Source organism: Macrotis lagotis, chromosome 1 (assembly GCF_037893015.1).
Source record: "Macrotis lagotis isolate mMagLag1 chromosome 1, bilby.v1.9.chrom.fasta, whole genome shotgun sequence".
In the NCBI taxonomy this organism is placed as follows: domain Eukaryota; kingdom Metazoa; phylum Chordata; class Mammalia; order Peramelemorphia; family Peramelidae; genus Macrotis; species Macrotis lagotis.
Genome location: NC_133658.1, coordinates 147,266,766 through 147,286,470, shown reverse-complemented (window position 1 = coordinate 147,286,470; position 19,705 = coordinate 147,266,766). Strand labels below are relative to the sequence as shown.

The 19,705-nt window shown below is 36.6% G+C and overlaps 1 protein-coding gene across 10 annotated transcripts in view; it reads right to left on the bottom strand.

Annotated features, from left to right (window-relative positions):
- The window catches only part of PSD3 (pleckstrin and Sec7 domain containing 3), a 765,972-nt gene that overhangs the window by 157,663 nt on the left and 588,604 nt on the right, over positions 1-19,705 (bottom strand). The window contains exon 1 of one of the 10 annotated variants that reach the window (XM_074209088.1): positions 1,021-3,130. The exons of the other annotated variants lie outside the window; for them this stretch is intronic. Within the exon in view, the coding sequence (XP_074065189.1) occupies positions 1,021-1,179 (159 nt within the window). The 5' untranslated portion in view covers positions 1,180-3,130. Of the gene's footprint in view, positions 1-1,020; positions 3,131-19,705 lie in introns of those variants that run through there. 10 annotated transcript variants of the gene reach the window in all.

Below are 19,705 nucleotides of genomic sequence, written 5' to 3'. Positions count from 1 at the left end.
GTTCAGTGGATTTATGAATTAAGACATATGAGTCAGGTAAGCAATAGTGAAGCTTCCTTGGTTGACCTCACCTTGATAGGGGCTCCTGCACTTCAAATTTCCACCCTCAAGTCACTACGGGAAAGCTATGTTCCATTGTGATCACTACGTCTCTAGCTTTGTAGTTCTAGGAGACCATAAGTCTTATCATTCCATTTTTAAAACCTGTAGAGTGGGAGTGATTCTGAGCACCCTGTTCACACAGATGGTGGTGGGATGCATCTCGAGAAAATGTTTCATGGAGTAAATGCCCAATTCTCTGTGTAATCACATTCTTCATATGAACAACAGAAATGTATATTATACTCATGGTACAGACAACCCAAGGGCAGTTGCAATAAACACGTGCTAACAATAGAGCATATCCTTTTCATATAGAAAAAAATGCTAATAAAGTGCTTTAAGTAAAAATGCTCAGACTGGTAATTACACACACACACACACACACACACACACACACACACACACACACTCTCTCTCTCTCTCTCTCTCTCTCTCTCTCTCTCTCTCTCTCTCTATTTCACATGGCATCCACACTAGAAAATAATAAAGCAAAAATAAATGAAAGATAAAGGCACACAATGCCTCCATTCTATTCTAAATGGTCTGAAAATACATTACTCCCACAAATCATGCCAATTCAGCCCTTCCTGGGATAAAAATCTTGGATTGAAATGTCAACTAACAATTGCTCCTAATCATCCTCTGGCTGGGGACTGTTGCATCAACACCCCCCACAAATAAGCTCCCTACAGAACTGAACCCAGTAGCCACCCCTTTTTCTCCAGTCCAGCTCCCTTCCCCAAGCCTGTGGCTCTCTCCCGACTTCAGAGGATTATGCAAAGCAATTTTATGTACCATAATAATTCCCACTAGCACATGAACAAATGTAAAAAAGGTTTTCTTTCTTTAAAAAAAAATCATTTTTCCTCTGACTGCAAAACTATCAAGAAGGTTTAGGATGGCTTTTTTTTTTTTTACCTTAGTTTCCTTAGCAGAAAACTCAGAAGAGTTGGAAATTTTCATAGACTTGGACCGGTGGGACTGCCTCCGGATAGAGTCCTCTCTGGAGTATTTCACTGAACCCGAGGTTCTCACCCGCACCTTGCTGGTACTCTGAACACTGTTAACTCCAATCATTTCCAAGGTCAAGTGGGGAGGGGGCTTAGAGGACCGAAATTAAAAGGCACTTCCCAAACCTCTGCAGGGATATAAAGCTGGAGGAGACCTGGAACGAGTCTGTGAAGCCCCAGAATGTAGCAATCAGCGCCTGCTCAAGACGCACCAGGCTGCTTCCCCTAGCATCTTCAACTAGCCTATTTGCAGTGAGTCTGATTGTTCCAGGCATGGCTCACGTCACTGGCTGCAAGGGGGGGAAAAAGCGGTCCCACCCCTGCTACTCTTCCTTCTCTTCCACACACAAACACACAGAACATCAGATCCCACACAGGAATGAATGGCATTCAGCCAGACCGATTCGTGTACATCCCAAATAGCGACACTAATACTCTTGCAAGCTCATTAGTGTCAGTGAACAAATAGAGATCACAAATAAAAGAATTTTGAGTAATCTGTTAGGCACCATGTGGGACCATGCGGGGGCCACAAGTGAAATATCCAAGGGGTGGGTGAGTGGGTGAAACAACCCAGGGGTTTCAAAATGCTCAAACATAGGTCTCTTAAATAGACTGGTCACAAGGGCATCCACATAACCCTCTGTTTAATCAGTCCTTTTCCTTAATCTTACCACATTTTGCTCAGCAGTTGTCTGATTTGCCTTCTAGAGAATAAATGGGGTTGAGTTTTAAGCATGCTTCCTATGACTTCAGTGAACTAGACATTTAAATATATCATTAGACCTTTAAGTAGGAACAGCATTGGCTTGCATAGTAAATCTACAATAAAGATGCAATACTAGTAATCTTTACCAGACCAAAATGAAATAAAAGGTATTGGCAGGTTGGCGTACATGAACTTTAAATATGTTTGAGGATTGACTGAGGCAGATTATAAGATTTAGAGTTGTTGAAGGCAGACACAAAGCCAAGATCAGACAGACAACAAAGAGGAGAAAAACAAGCAGAACTCAGGTCTTCTAAGACCTTTCTTTCCACTTCCATTCCACAATGACTAGGGAACCTATTAATACAAGGTCTGTTATATTCGCAAAAAGCTAGAGTAATGCTGATATGCAAATGGATGTAGAACTTTTCTGGGTTCTCATTTCCAGCCTGTGATGACTATAAGACAAGAAGAATGTTGGTGAGGACACATGCCTCTCTTTTATTCAGTCTTCAGGGAGTCATATTTTCTACAGAAATGAATTTTCTGTTAACAGAAGTAGATGTTATTTTTGCTTGGTTTGATAAATATTTTTCAGTAAAGGTCTCTTTTAAATTAATACATTCATTTGTTCAAGAAGCTTTTGTGAGGTACCTATTATATGCATGTAATACATATAAATATGCTACTTGTATTCCTCTTCTGATAAACAGAATTTACCAAAACTAATTTAACCATTTCTGAATAACCAGGTTGATTCCACTCTATAATTTCCACAAATGTAATTATAAACATCAGTTATGCTTGACTGAAATATGTCTATTTCTGATTATTCTGAACACATGAGGCAGGACTGTCCTATAGAGTCTAGCCAAAGCTATTAAGTTTTAAAGTAATCAATTGATCAAGGCTGGTAATTATAGCTTAGAAAGGATGTGCATTCATAGGCATATTAAACATTACTTATGTTCTTTTAAAAAGGTTTGAGTATTAATGTGCCATTTAGATAAAGACAGCAAAGGCTTTGGAGCCTAAGAGTTACAGGGTTGTGTGATGCCACACTCAAGGCCATCTCTGCATCTTGTATCCTTAGTTTTGCAAAGACATGTGTTTCTGTTCTCTCCTCCCTCAGTATCACTTTTTTATCTCTTACTGCTATCAATATGCTTATATCTGGTAGTTTCTTCTATCTTTGTTCTATGTAGTCAGATGAATGAATAAATATGAAGCACTTACATATAAAGCACTGTGCTCAGAACTGGAGATAAACACAGAAAAGAAAGATAATTTTTACTCCAAAGGAGCCACAATAGAGTAAGAAAGACAAAAGACATATAAGGTCTCAACTAAAATTTTATCTAAACTAAAAACAAGATTACCTCTTCCTGCCCTGACCTGCAGGCTCTGAAGGTAAGGACTTGGGTTTTCTTGTGCATTTACATGAGTTTACAAGAACTTTGTATCACTCTTTAATTCAATCATTTACTTTTTTTTGAAAAGGGTTTCCGGATGTTTTCTAGAGAATTGAGTTTGCCAGAGAAGTGATCTCTGTAAAAATGAGGTGATTTAATGGTTTGTTTTAAATCAGGGGCACAGCCTTTGATTTCACTGGTAAGGGGAATTCCTAGTGAAAAAAACTCCTACAAATGAAAATGCAAAAGAACAACTGTTGTGCATTTTGGAATAATATTATTAATAACATTTATATAATCCTTATTATGTACAGAGCAATGCAATAAGTACTGTACAAATATCTCATTTAATGCTCACAACAATTCTGCAAAGTAGTTGCTATCATCACCATTTTATACAACTTGCCCAGGACACAAAACCATCACATGAAAGAGAAGGGGAGACTGGAAGGGAATCTTCCAGACTTCAGTTGGTCTTGCATCCCCTCCCCAATATGGTCTTTTCCAGTGTTTCTATACCCAGAAGACCTTTTTATTATTTCCTCTAGACATTGATGTTCAAACTTTTAGCTCCTTTGGTTCATATCGCCCAACAAATACTTGTTAAAGGCTGTGTACAGAATTTAATATTTATGAGTAAAATGTATCCATATTACCAATAAGTATGATAATAAAATGTAAAAATGCTGCAGGTTGGACAAACTGCTCTATACTAACAGCTCTTGCTTAACCTGGGGTCTATGGTCTTAACTGGGAAAAAAATTATATTTTTACTTAAAAATAATTGATTTCCTTTATAATCTATGTATTTTAAACCTTGTTCTGAGCAGGGATTTATAAGCTAACCAGACTGATAAAGGGAATTACACAAAAATGATTAAAAAACCCTACTCAAGATCAACCTTCCCTGCTCATGAAACATTTGTAAAATGTTTCCTACATGTAGAATATATATGTGTATGTGTAAGCTTTAAATGATAAAAGACAAGTTCCTGGATAAAAATCCCCAGGCATTTTTTTATACTGTGCATAAAAGATATAAGTCTCTGAGTTCCTCTCAAAAAAGTGATTATAAATACAGAATGTTACTTTGACAGAAATAAACTAGACAGTAGCCACAATGAACTTTGGGTAAATGTCTGTCTCTGTTGTCTGTCTGTCTGTCTGTCTGTCTGTCTCTCTCCCTCTCTCTCTTTTTGGGGGGGGGGGGTCCTGGACTTACCAATGAAGGTCACCACCTGCTGCTTTGCAATTTAGAGTCCTAAAGCTTCAGGAGGTTAAGTGATTTTCCTAGGGTGACACAGCCAGCATGAATTTGAGAGATAACAGTTTTTCTGGGTTCCAAAAACTGTACTCTTTCCACTATGACACACACATTGCCTTTAAAACATCTCCTAATGACCTTAATCTGTTTGTTTCTTCAATAGAATAAGAGAAATGGAGATAGACAGCTATGTTCAAAAAAATAACAAAGTAGCATCATAATCTAGAGATTTTTGGGGGGAGGGGTATTTTTTCAATATAGGGCTATAATTTAAAGGACGTAGATGTGGAAAGATCATGTGTGTACTGTGTGTGTGTCTGTGTGTCTGTGTATGTGCAAGCATGCACACGTGTGTACCAAAGTAAGAAACAGGATTATAAACTCTAAATTTCTTTCCAGTTTAAATCCTGTGATTTTGGTTTTTTGTTTTGTTTTTTGGGTGGTTTTTTTTTTTTTTTTTTTAGGATTTGGGGCAAATGGGATTAAGTGGCTTGTCCAAGGCCACACAGCTAGGTAATTATTAAGTGTCTGAGTCCAGATTTGAACTTAGGTACTCCCGACTCCAGGGCCAGTGCTCTATCCACTGCGCCACCTAGCTGCCCCTAAATCCTTTGATTTTTTAAGAAAATGTTTCATCTGTGTCTCAGGTCTGCTTTTATGACATCATAATTTTATACTATGACTTTTCATGGTTCTGCTGTTCTTCATGAGTATCCTGAAGTCTACTTGGATATAGAATAAATCCCCCTTCCACTTTTGTGCCATAGTCCTTTCTCAAATTAAATTTATTCTGATTGGAATGAAAAACATCCAAGTGTATTGTCTCCTTTACTCAGCTCAAGATAGTATATTCCTCTCATTCTCCATCCAACTTCTTCTCTCTTCTTGTCTATCTAAATTTTACCTAATCAACTAACCTGGCTCAAGTCCCATCCTTTCCAAGAATCACCCTATTTCTAAAATGATTGCTACTCATCATTTATCTTAATACATTCCAAATCCCACAAAATTTGAACATTCAATTGTTTTTTCTTTCATAATTCTCAGTTCCATGTGTTTCTGTTCTCCCCAAAAATTTGTAATTTCTTTTTGTACAGGAAGACCTTGTTTGCTTGTACTTGACTTTATTGTGCTTCACAGATATTGCATTTTTTTAAAACAGATTGTTGTTATTGTTTGTCCTTCCTTCTCTAAGAACCAATGACATCAAGAGGATAATATCTTGACTTGCAAGTAAATTGGATTTCAGTGAGGAAGAGTTGTGCAAAGCCAGCAGTCTTGCTCTCAGTGGAAAGACATAGGTCAGGACAACTTTTTTTTTAAAAACAAATTTAAGGTTTGTAGCACCCTAGCACTGAGCAAATCTATCAAGCCATTTTTTCAACAATATTATGTCCACATCATGCTCTGTATCACATTTTGGTAATTCTCACAATAGTTGCAACTTTTTCATTACTATCATTTATGTTATGGTGATCTTTGATCTTTAATGCTACTAATAGTTAATTGTTTTGGAGTAAGCCAAACAATTATCATAGATAAGATAATGAATTTAATCTATAAATGTTGTATATGTTCTAATTTCTCCACTGACTGGTTATTTTCTTACTCCACCCCACCCTCAGGGTATATTCCCAGATACACAACAAAACTGAAGTACATTATATAAATTTCATTAACAAAGCCCTGTCAGGGTTTGATAGGAATGACTCCCATTTCTAAATGAAGTAATACTGTGTACTACAGAGAAATCATTCATGAAAGGGAGATGCAATCAATGCAGCAAACTTCATTATTACTTTAAAAAAATGCCACAGAATCACCAACCTTCCAAACAATCACCCAGATAGGTCATCAGCCAGCATCATCGAAGTAAGTCCCATCACCAGGAATTTTTTAGCAATAAAATATTTTAATTAAGGTTTACCCATTTTTTTAAAACATAATGCTATTTATATATAATTCTGTAGGTCTTATAATGAAAGGAGCTCTCCAACACCAGAGAATGAAATGGTGGATCCTAAATAGAGATTGAAGATACTTTTTCTTTGCCTTATTTTTTTTTTTGGATGTTTTTTGCCTGTATTTTCTTTGACAGCTAGACTTATATGGAAATGTGTTTTTCATGACTACACATGTATAACCTATGTCAACTTCCTTGCCTATTTAATGAGGGAAGGAGAGAAGGGAAAAGGGGAGGGAGGGGGGGAGAGAAAGAGAGAGAATTTGAAATTCAAAATCTGAAAAAGAATGCTAAAATTGTTTTTACATGTAATTGGGGGGAATAAAAATGTTATTGAACATTATACATCACAGTATAAACATAACTTTTACATGTACTGGGAAATCAAAAATTTCACATGACTCATTTATTGTGATACATACTTTAATTCAATGGTCCGGTACCAAACACACAATATGCCCCACTGCCATTAACAGATATTGGGTAATTCAAAAACTAGACAGAACTTTGATGAAATTACATACATATATACATGCATGCACATGTATGTATGTGTGTACTATGACATGTCAGTGTTCCTGTGCTCTGCCTTTCAGAAGATTTCTGAACTTGGGGTTCAAATAAGTTGTTTTTTTTAAATATTTTGTTAAATTTTTCAATAGAATTACTTTCCTAAGTTATCTATAGTTTATTTTATACATTTAAAAACATCACCCTAAGAAGGGATCTTCCGAGACCAGAACATAAAAAATGTTAACAATCCTGGACTTAATCTCTAAGATACCACCTCATACCTCTCAGACTGGCCAATGTGACTAGAAAGGACAATGATCAATGTTGGAAGGGATGTGGGAAATCTGGGACACTAATACATTGTTGGTGGAGCTGTGAACTCATCCAACCTTTCTGGAGAGCAATTTGGAATTATGCCCAAAGGGCAACAAAAATGTACATACCCTTTGATCCAGCAATAGCACTACTGGGTCTGTACCCTGAAGAGATCATGAAAAAGGGTAAAAACATCACTTGTACAAAAATATTCATAGCAGCCCTGTTTGTAGTGGCAAAGAATTGGAAATCAAGTAAATGTCCTTCAATTGAGGAATGACTTAATAAACTGTGTTGTATGTATGTGATGGAACACTATTGTTCTATTAGAAACCGGGAGGGATGGGAATTCAGGGAAGCCTGGAGGGATTTGCATGAACTGATGCTGAGCGAGATGAATAGAACTAGAAGAACATTGTACACCCTAACAGCAACATGGGGGTGATGGTCAACATTGATGGACTTGGTCATTCCATCAGTGCAACAATCAGGCACAATTTTGGGGTATATTTAATGAAGAAAACCATGTGTATTCAGAGAAAGAATTGTGGAGTTTGAACAAAGACCAAAAACTATTACCTCCAATTTAGGAGAAAAAAAAACTGTTATCTTATTATGTAATTTTGCTATCTATTATACTTTATTTTTTCTTCCTTAAGGATATTATTTTTCTTATCATATTCAACTTAGATCAATGTATACCATGCAAATAATGTAAAGACTAACAGACTGCCTTCTGGGGGGGTGGTGGTGAGGGAAGCCTAGGCTTAAGGTTCACAAGTCTGTGGAACCAGCAAATCTATACTCCTAATAAAGGGAATGGTCAACGAGAGAGAAGTGGCTATTTAAAACCTTATACCAGCTCTCCAGCAGGACCCAGGCAGAAACTATAACCAATCAAATGTGTAGGAAGAATATAAGGAGATAGAAGATGATTGACTGGAATGCAGGGAGCCTGTACTTTTGTTATCCAAAAAGGACAACATTATTTTCTCTTTGAGGGTAACATTTATTTTATAACCCCCCAGACAGACTTCTTCAAGCAACAAAAGACAATCTGGAAAGCTATTGTTACCTTGTCAATCCCAAACTCTCGGCTGTCACAGCTCCTGAGATTCCTAGACTGGGGCAGGAAGCTGTCATCTTAGACTTAGTGTGGTGGGTGCTTTAGGGATCTCAATAGATTACAGGACTATTCAGAGCCTTGAGGCCTCTTTCCCTACTGGTAAAATAAGAGGGTTGGGCTATTTCAACAGTTCTCAAAGTGTGAGGGAGTCCCTGAAATCATTTCAAGGGGTCTGCAAGGTCAAAATTGGGTTTTATAGGAATGCTAAGATGTTGGTTTGCCTGTTAGAATACTCTTCCATTTTCCAATCACACATTTGTCTGTAGTTGGATTTTTTACTTTTCAACCAAAACAACTTATCACAACAGACTGAATGCAGATGAGAATCCAGCTGTCTTTTACACTAAGTCAAACACTTAAGAGATTTGCAAAAAAATATTTTTAAAAAATGCAATTCTTGTCACTTTGCCTTTGTTTTGGAAATTATAATTGATTTTTTCATAAAATATGTTGTTCTTGGTAACATTTTATTATAATTACTAACATTTGTGAAGATTGCTGAATTGGTATTTTTCTAAAAATATGATCAATTTAACTTCTAATTTAGTAAATATCAATAGACATAACCTATAAAAGCTCTTTGAGGTCCTCAATTTTTGAGAGTGCAAAGGGGTCTTGGGACTATTAAGGGATCTCCTAAAATTGTCTTTTTGAGTTGTCATATTTTCCAGAAACACTGGACATGGAGCATGCAGGAGGCCCTGAACACATCAAGAATGAAGTATATTTGCACCCTAGTTGATATAATGTATTGTCTGCATCCCAAACTGGACTTCCAGTGTATCCTGGGAAGTGAAGAGAGGCACCAGTAGGTGTCTACTAAGCTAGGACATTACCTTTGCAGCTGGGACCATCCTATCTTCATAGATGAGTAATTCCCAAGGGGAAAGAATGCAGCTTTTACCATCATTTTGCTATTTCCCTTTGGAAAGGGTTTTTTCCTTTCCCTAACTTTACTACACCTTTAACCCTCCCATGCCACATCATTTAAGGTGGAGATTTTTGATATCTCCTCCTTCCTTTGCCCTGCTATCAGAAATATGCAAACTTCTTTAGAGATTTTGAACTCTTTAGAGTTCCATGTGCATGGACATTTCTCTTATGATAAACCTAGTTCTCATAAAAGTTCTGTGAAATTGTGAATGCCTATTGAAAAAACCAAAAGGTTTTAGAACATTTGGACAAGATGATTTCTTACAGATGAAATCCAGTAATAGGTTAGAAATTAAGTCCTGTCTTAGGGAGGCAGGCAGAAATTTAATGACTTATCTAGGATCAACAAGCAAATAAAAGTAGTAAAGATAGATTTAAACCCAGGTATTAGCGATCCTATGATGTTCAGTATAATAGCCCCTATAATATCACACTACCACTCAAGACTTTCTTGTAGTAAAACTGCAAGATTCTATGATTGATAAGTATCCTTTCCAAAGGTCGACACTGCCACCATCATACCTGGACTAAATGGTTTCATTTCTATGCCAGCCAGTTTGACTTTGAAACACAAGGTGAAGGGCTGAACTTTCCACCTGTCCATCAGAATAGCTTGCTACAGTTACCTTGGAATGGGGTTACTCAAAGCAATATAAAACCTCTAGGAGGAAAAAGGGAGTGGGGACAGAGTCAGCTAATCAGGAAGGGGCTTCAGAAAAACAAACTCAAAAAGGATTTGAAAGTCTAATATGTGGAAAGGAGATTTTTATTTATTTTGTTTGGTCCCCAAGGACAGAAGTAGAAGCAACTGAGTAGAATTTGAAGGAAGATAGATTTAGGCTTACAATATGGAAAATCTTCTTAGTGAATGGGGCTGTTGAATATGGTTTGCCCAAGGAAATTGGTGAGTTCCCCATAACTAGGGAGTCTTGAAACTGGATAACCATAAATCGCAAGTACTAACTCTAGAGAGTAGACATTAGTTGGTTCAGTTCTCTTACCTGATGTCCTCATGCAAAATTTTCCCATCTATAATATCCATCCCCATAAGAAGTTGTTTCTGTTATAATACACTTCTTGACAGTTAACAAGAAATAATTTGGCCAAAGGAAAGATGTGAGAAAAACTTTAAATCAGTTATATTTCTCTACTCATCATCTTCTGAAACATATCATGGTGGCATGGACATTATAGGCTCTGAAAAGCAATGTCAGCTTAGGCACTCCAACTAAGAAGGGCAAGTTCTGAATTTGAATGGGATGCTAGAGAGTGTATCAATATCATTAACTACAAGAAGAATTAATAACTAATATTTGTATGGTGCTTTAAAGTTGTCAAATTGATTTAAATATATTATCTCATTTGATTTTCAGAACAGTCCTGAATAGTGGTCACTCTTTCTTCCATTTTGCAGATGAGGAAACTGAGATCAAAAAAGGTTAAGAGACTTTGCCATAGGACAGATAACTAGCAAGAGTTTGAGACAGGATTCAAACTTGGATTTTCTGACTCAAAGTTTAACACTCCATCAACTACAAAACCAAGCTACCTCAGAGAACTAACAGAATATAGATGTAAAACTACCTTTGGAATCAAGGACATTAGTTCAAATCCTAGTTCCAGTATTGTGACTTTGGGCAGGTAACTTAGCTACTCTGTGTCTCAGTTTCCCCATCTCTAAAATGAAATAGTTGGGATTAGATGGACTCCGAGTTACCCTAATAGTGCTTTGAGCTAAGGTTTTATAATCCTGGCTTTAAGTTGGGTATGGTATCTTTTGCCAGAAAGTTAGCCACCACATGATGAATAAATTGATTAAAGGAATTCATGAAGCAAGATGAAGGCAGAGAGAGGTTATATTGATAGAAGGAATATGCACACCAATGAAATCACAGATCCTTTCAAATCATGAAGGAAAATGGTTAAAAGAGATCAAATCTGTTCAGCTTTAGAGACAGTTCATACTCTATTAATGGCTACAGTCCATCTTGAGTGAAGAAGTACAAATCTTTAGTAACCAATATTTAAGTCTTATATAGCATGTGAGAACAGGTTACCTCATTCTAACAGGCCTAAAGGATGCCTATGGCATCACATGCCTTCAGTTCCATCTGTTCCTCATACACACAAAGCAACAGAAGGGGGAAAGAATCTTTAAATAGATTTTTTTCTTACATTTAAAATTAAATAACATTCTTGAAAAAGAAATCTGTGAGCTTGAAATTAATTTTAGAACAATTTCTAAAACCTCAAAAGAGCATTCCTTTTCCCTTCCCCATATACCCACTTGAACCTTTGGTCATTTAAGAAATATTAGACAATTGTTGCATTTGCTATTTGGAAGCTTGAGAGAATAGGAAAAAGGAAGTGATTGCATCCATGTGTTTGCTGCACACATTTCATACCTTACTCAAATTTGAGTATGGTTAAGCAGTAAGTTAATTACTGGTCACAATTAACTGAAGTTGCTAGAACTTTTAAAAGTCATAGAAGATAAATTGCTTCGTGGAAAAGCAGGAAAACCTATGGATATGACTAAGATACCTTTCAATTCTACTAAGATGTCCTGTCAATTCTCTACTTTTCCCATGGATCTATATAAAGGCACACTCCTACTATCACCACAACCCTAAAAACATGAAAGTCTATACAGGCAAAGAAGGAGACTAAAAAGTCTTGATCTATTTCAACCCTGTGGTCTTTAGTATAGTCTTAAGATGGTATCTGAAATTTATCGTTGATGGAAATAACTAGTTTAAGAGCATTGTCCCTTGAAAAATGTAAATATGGTATCTAGTAGGGAGTGGAATGGGTAGAGAAGAACCACAATAAGTAATTTTCGTCATTAATACCTTATTATAAATTAATTATGCTTGTTTAAGTCATATTGGGACAAAGGATAGGGGAGTTTTTTGATGGAAGGAAAGAAAGTAGAGAGGGAAATTCCGGATAGCCTGACTTTTAATGAGAGGCAATAAACACACTTCCTCCAAGAGCAGTCTATCACTTCATTTAGAAGTTTTTCCTGATGTTGAGCCTAAATTTGTATTTTTGCATCTTCTCTTTTGTTAAGAGAGCCCTGAATACTTAATGGTAACAAGGAGAAAAGGAAAGAAAAGAATGGCAAAGAGAACAGAAAAATTGGAAAGGGGATGAGAGGGAAGCTAAAAAAAAAAAATTATTTACTTCCCAGAATCTGCCCCTCTTCTCACAATCTCAATAGTCTGAGCTCAAAACAAGAAATTCTTTCTGTTGAGTGGAAAACTGCTCAAACACAGTCAGTAATTCCTGATAGGCAGAAACTAACATTAATGCAAGTATTTTACAATCATTATGGTACTATATAAACGTCAATGATCTTCACTGTCGCTGCTCCAAATAAGAGTCACAGCAGAGCTTTACATCCCAAAACACCACTGTGTGCTGCCCCTATTCATGGCCTCAGAGGAAGATTAGTCTCTACTCCTTTCCTCTATCTCCTCCCTGCAGAGCACTTTCTTTTGGGGGAAGATTTAAAAAGAATTAAACATAACTACAATCCACTCTTCAAACTGCAGAAAAGAGAATTAGGCTCACTGTCTAAAACTCGGTTAAACATTATAAAATGTTCTATATTCCAGAACACTCTTTCCAATATAGCTACTCTCTTAGCTCTCTACCCAAGTAGCTGAACAAAATGAAAGTATTACTCTGTATCTGAAATCATAATCCCCATTTATCAAGAGACAACAACTTGCAATGGGTCAAAGAAGATAGTATCCTCTTCGAAGAAGTGACCATCTGCTTGACCCTTGTTCCCCAAAGAGGCCCTGAGCATTTCCACCTATCTTGACTCTTTCTCTTCATTAAGCATCACTTAGATTTTTCATCTGCCATAAATTGAACATAAACACAAACCCTTCTGCATGTGATGTCTGTCTAAATCCAACGTGAGCTCCATGCAAGGAGGGCTCATCCTGATTCTCTGTTTCTACCTCCACAAGTTAACACTTTTGCCCTTGGTCGTGCCATGGTACTTAGGAAAACCAAAAAAAATGGGAAGAGAGGTTGTTGAGTAGCAAAAATGGGATCAAGATACTAGCTTCTCTGAAATGAAACAAGCTGTTTTCTTCATGACATTAAAAGATAAATGGCTATCTTTAGCATTAAGGACCCTTCTTTATGCATTCATATCCCCGACTCTGTTCATTCTTGCCACAACCTTTTGTATCAGAAAAGCACAAAATAGAGGTTTAACTCTGTGCTGGAATAATGAATGATCTACCAAGAGTAAAATCTCTAGTGCTCTCATACAAACAGAAAAGCAGGCATTGGAACAGGAATTAAGATGGGCAACCTTTTGGAAGCTAACCAAATGAACCAACATCCCCCAATTAAATGGTACTCAATTTACAGTCTTTCATTACTCAAAAACTCTATATATCCCTCATACTATACTGTCTTAATGTGGGAATACCATCTCCTCAGCTCTCCAAGGATAGACTACACACTAAGGAACCTAGAAATAGGAGAAATGCTGTATACAGTAACTGTAACAATGTTTTAAGAACAACTTTGAATAATTCCTTTTATTATAAATTCTCAAATTAACAATAAAGGATATATAAAAGATGCTATCTGCAGCCGGGGAAGAAACAGGTAAAGAATGGTTTTACACACACATACATACATACACACACACAGACATGTCTAATGGTAGTCATCTCTAGGGCCAGAGTAGGGGAAGGGGGAAAAAAGAATAAATATGTTATATATTTAAAAGGAATAAAAAGTTGTATATGATAGATTTGTAGCTTCATGTTCAATCACCTTTTTATTCTGTTATAATATTCCATAAATTAAAAATTAAATAAATTTATTAAAATAAATACTAGAATACTGCCTTGTACAGAACAAATACCTTTTTTTAAGGTGATCAAGGGTTAAGTGACTTGTCCAGGGTCACATAAATACTAGGTATCTGAAGTTGGATTTGAATTGAGGTCCTTCTAACTCCAGAGCACTAAGACATCTAGTTGCCCCTCCCTTTTTTTCTTTTTAATTTCATTTGGTGTTTTTTTTTTTTTTCCCACAAAGAGCAGATCTGCAGAGTCCTTTATAGGAAATTCAAGCAACCTTTTCATTTGAGAAGTCTCAAGGTCAGCCCCACCAAGTGTTTGGCTATTCCCATCTTTTTACTCCTATTCTTTCCCCAACTGATGTGGTCCACACCCAAAACCATGATCTGAGTTCAGGAATGTTCATAACCTCCTCTGTGGGAGATAAAACAGACATTGAGAGTCATATTTATGTAGTTATATCTGATGTACCTAAAGGGGGAGGGGAAGGGGTTTATTCTTAAGAGGAAATATGGGGGTGGCTAGGTGGTGCAGTGGATAGAGCACTGGCCCTGGAGTCCAGAGTACCTGAGTTCAAATCCAGCCTCAGACAATTAATAACTACCTAGCTGTATGGCCTTAGGCAAGCCACTTAACCCCATTGCCTTGCAAAAACCAAAAAAAAAAAAATTACATTAAGAGGAAATATATGGTACAAAATAAGTCCAAAGTCCTGGGTTCAAATTCTGACTCATCTGCTATGTAATACTTATAGGCATATGCACAAATCATTTTTCCCTACAGAAGTCTCAGTTTTCCCCTTTGAGAGGGGATTGCACTAGATGATCTCTAAAGTGTCTTCCAGCTTTGGATCTTTGCTCCTTCTTACTTCTCCTCTTGGAAAGCCAATACACAATTATTAATTACCCACAGAGTAGCAGCCAGTGGATAGAGTCAAGAAGACTGAGAAGTCACCTCTCACATATCTTGACTATGTGACCTGGAACAAAGCCATTTAGTTTCTCAGTCACCCAGGGGCCTCTCTGAGACATTCATTAAGTGGCAAAGCAGGTGCCCATTTTCATTGGTATTAGGAATTGCTTACTGAGGACTTCCCTTTACCGATGAAATTGGATTCAAATACAAAGAAAAACATCATGAAATAAAAAGAAGTCCCTTGTCTCTCCTCTAATTTGAATCTTGGAAATTATAATTCTTAAAAATAATTAATGTTTAAGTAACCTGAAAAAGGCTTTGTGAGTCTTCTGGAAGAAAAGCAAGTGTCAATGAAGAGGGCCAATGAACTATTTCTCAACTTTATGGTGCCTATATCCAAAGGGTACCTCATTTAAAAAAAATTTTATAAATTCAAATGAACAAAAGGATTTTCAAACAGTAATTACTATCTAAGGTGCAATGAATCCATGTTTGTGAAAAATTTGGAAGCAACACTGACAGAATGGACTGTGTAAATTTATAGCTTTAAAAAAATATTAAAGTGAGGAAGAGAAGTTGAGGGAAAGTGCATGTTTTCAACTGTCTGCTGTTGAGAAGGCTAAAGCAGAACTAACCAACCCATGAGCTTGAAAAGTCTGATTATTAGGTGTTCATATAAAATAGTCTAGCATCATTGTAACAAGTCCCATAGCAAATCCATATTGTCTTCTTGTGGTTCTGTAATTTCATTCATGTTCAGCTCTTTGTGATGCCATTATTTTGTAGATTAGAAAACTGAGGCAAACAGGCTTAGGTGGCTTACCCAGAGTCACACAGCTAGGAAGTATCTGCAGTCAGATTAGAACTCAAGTCTATCCAATGCACCACCTAACTGCCCCTCCATGTGAAGGAGAGGCAAATCAATCCAGAAAAAGGAACAATTCAAATTCTGAGCCAATACAGGCATAGAGCCCATTAATAACCACTACACTTGTAGCCTGGGTGAGGTAAGAAGCCCTTATCTTTAAAACCAAAGGGGAAAAAAACCCTTATAGCAAAATCCTCCAATTAATGTTTTTAAAAATAAGTTTTTACTGATATTTTCTAATGTTAATATCATCATAGTTATCCTCCCCTCATCCTCATAGAGAGCCATCCCATTTAACAAACTGTATTTTTTTAGGGAGGAAAAGAATGACCATAATTGATCAATATACTGAAAAGAGTCTGAACACAATATGTAATACCTGTGGACCTCCCACTTCCACAAAAGGATGAAATAGATATAAAGGGTATTCTATCATATTTCTTTATTTAAAATGACTGCTAGATCTGAATAATTTTATTAATTTACCTTGATTTTTTGGTGTGTCACTATTCTTTCCATTTTACCTTCTTGTTTCTGTGCAGAACATATGTGATGCTCCACAAAGGTAAGTATCATCTTTTATGAAGGGGTCATGCTCACCTTTTATTTAGAGTGTGTGTGTGTGTGTGTGTGTGTGTGTGTGTGTGTGTGTGTGTGTATCCAAAAGAACATGCCAAATAGAAGATGGGGGGGGGAGAGTAAATAAATACAGAACACATTTAAGTATCAAATGAGATAGGGAAGTGACATAAAGACACCAAAGCTAACTCATGGCATTTCCAAAATCTACTCAAGTAAAAAATGATACAAAGAAGACTCACAATCTCTGAGCAGGTTAGCAAGCAGCAAAAGACTGATTAAAACAGAAAAAAAAAGGAGTTTCCTGAAAGCTAATATTATATTGCTCCTGAGATCACAACCTGGGTTGACTAGGGGAAGGATGACATCTAAATTAAATCTTAATGTCTCAAGAGGAGGCTCTGTATACAATAGTTACTGATATCTGACAACCCAGACTGTGCCTTGGAGATACATCAAGGTTAAGAGACAAGGTATGACAGTAACAGGATAACTGCCTCTTTCACTCAGGTGAGGAAGTTGACTCAATGAGTTCTGTTTACAATGCTTCTCCTAAGGCGGTCATCTAGTCCAGTAGCTGAAATTCATCTTTTGTTGCTTCCCTTGCTTCTTTTTTTATCTTCATCTTTGCAGGAATTTCAGACAGCTCTGAAGACAGGGCTGACATTTCCAGAACTTTGTCAATCTAGTGGCCTAATACTTTGGGAAGTGATTGGGGGTCTTGGTAACAAAATTTAATCATCTGTCCTAGTTGTTGCTATATGAAACTGAAATAGCATAAGAAGAATTAATCATGTGAATACACAATTGTACAAATAGTTGGACCAATGTTCTTCTGATGGTTGGATCATATTGACAAGTCTTTCCAGGGTTGGAGACTGAAATGAAGAGGGACAAAGCAAAGTAGCATGGGAGAAAGGGAAGATGAAAAAAAGCATATCCAACAAAGGACATCCAGAAAGTACAAATGGGAACTGGAATCAAAGAATACAACAGAGGAAATAGGCAGCAGATGCAGCCAGAATCAGAAGCTATGTCTCAGAAGGGTTCAGACTCATCAACATCATCATCTACTTTCATACTTGGGGTTTCCTCATCAACAACCTCCCTTGTGAACAAGGTCAGCCCCAACCATTTTTGTTCAATACAGTCATTTTTCAGTTGTGTTCAACTCTTCATGGGATTTTTTTGACAAAGATCTTAGAATTGCTAGCCATTTACTTCTCCAGTTAATTTAACACATGAGGAAACTGAGGCAAATTAGGTTAAGTGACCTGCCCAGGGTCACAGAGCTAGTAAGTACCTGAGGCTGGATTTGCACTCATGAAGATGAATCTTCTTAACATCAATCTCAGCTTGCTATAAACTAAGGAGCACATAGCCTTACACCAGAAGTGATTAGAATTGATTGAGGAAAGGGTTCAATGGATCTCATTCAAAAGGTTCAATGATATCTCAAAAGAAACCAGATGGTATTAATATGGCATTATTAAAGTGCAAGGGGATTTCAAAATGAATAACCCAGGCAGCTGGCTAGCACTTGTTTTTGTTGTTGTTTATAAGATCAATGCCTGCAGAGCTAAAGACAGTTTTAGATTTGTCATAATACAAAAATTGAGAAATACTACATATATACTATTTTAATTTAAAAGATTAGAATTCCTCCTGAAAAGCTGAGTGGAACTGAACTATGGAAATGCACTAAAAGTAACAATTGTATTTATTAAAGAGTAAACTTGTAGGATTTCTTTAAAGCAGTAATTTTTAAAATCTGTGGTCTGCAACTTCTTTTTTCTTAACAGTTTGATAACCTTTTAAATAATCTAGCTTTTGTTTGTAATTCCACTTTTTTTTACTTAATGCATTTAAAAACATAATTCTGAGAAAAGGCTGGTAGTGTTATTCACCAGATAGCCAAAGTTGTCCATTACAAAAACAAATTAAGAACCCCTGCTTTAAATTGCACATTAAATTATGATAGGAATCCTCATTTATCTGTTTGGCAAATTGAGACTCTCACAATATAAAAACCATATTATTATATTAAAGGATCACAGATGTAGAGCTTGTCTAATTTGACTGCTTCATTTTAAGGAATCATTAAAAGAGACTTGCCTAAGGTAAGTTAGTGAGAGGGTTGTTATTTGAACCAAGGTCCTATCCCATCAACTCCAGTGATTTTCTATAGTCCTGAGCTGTTTCTTCTTCTTTTTTTTTAATTTTATTTAAGGCAATGGGGTTAAGTGGTTTGCCCAAGGCCACACAGCTAGGTAATTATTAAGTGTCTGGGGTTGGATTTGAACTCAGATCCTCTTGACTCCAGGGTTGGTGCTCTATCCACTGTGCCACCTAGCTGCCACTAGTTTTAGTAGTGTTTTAATATCTTTTAGTTACTTGCCCATCCTGAGCTGCCTCAGTCAAGTGGAAGATACCCAAGGTCCAGCTGAAACTGACATCACAGAGATTAAGCCTTCCACTGGAATTTAACCCATCAGACCCTAATTCAATGACAATGTTTTATCATTATTTTGTACCCATTGGAATACTACTAAGCTTCCTGGCTTACAGCAGCAAATCAGAAGATGGGAGCTGAAAAGAGTTGAAGTTACAAATGATAATAAAGAAGAAAAAAATGGGAAGGGGTGGTGGTGGAGGTGGGGTAGGGAGGGAAAATCTCAAAAAACATAATAATGTAGGGCTGTTTAATGAAGGCACAAATTATATTATAACACAGTAGCAAAATCTATATTCACAATCACGAATCCACCTCTACTGAATTCCTGTTATCAATGGATTCTCAAAAACTATATGCCATTGACAGAGAAGCTCTGACAATTAAGGCTCCCAAAGTAGAAGCCAGGCAATAAGACTATTTTCTAAGAATCAGTTTAGCTCACCACCAGAAACTGGGCCACCATGGGATTAATTTCTTTAGTCATAACTCATGTGTACTAAGGGACATAAGGGTCTAAGCTATGCTTTAGTGAGAATACCCACAACACTCTCATCAACTACTGAAGAAAGTCTATACAATTAGTTATGCATTAGCAAAAAACGATAAGAAATCACAAATCTTTTAAAATACTGAAGAATGATACATAATGATGACCTTGATTCCTGGAGAAAAGGTTGGCCTGTTGCAAATATTCCATCTAAAA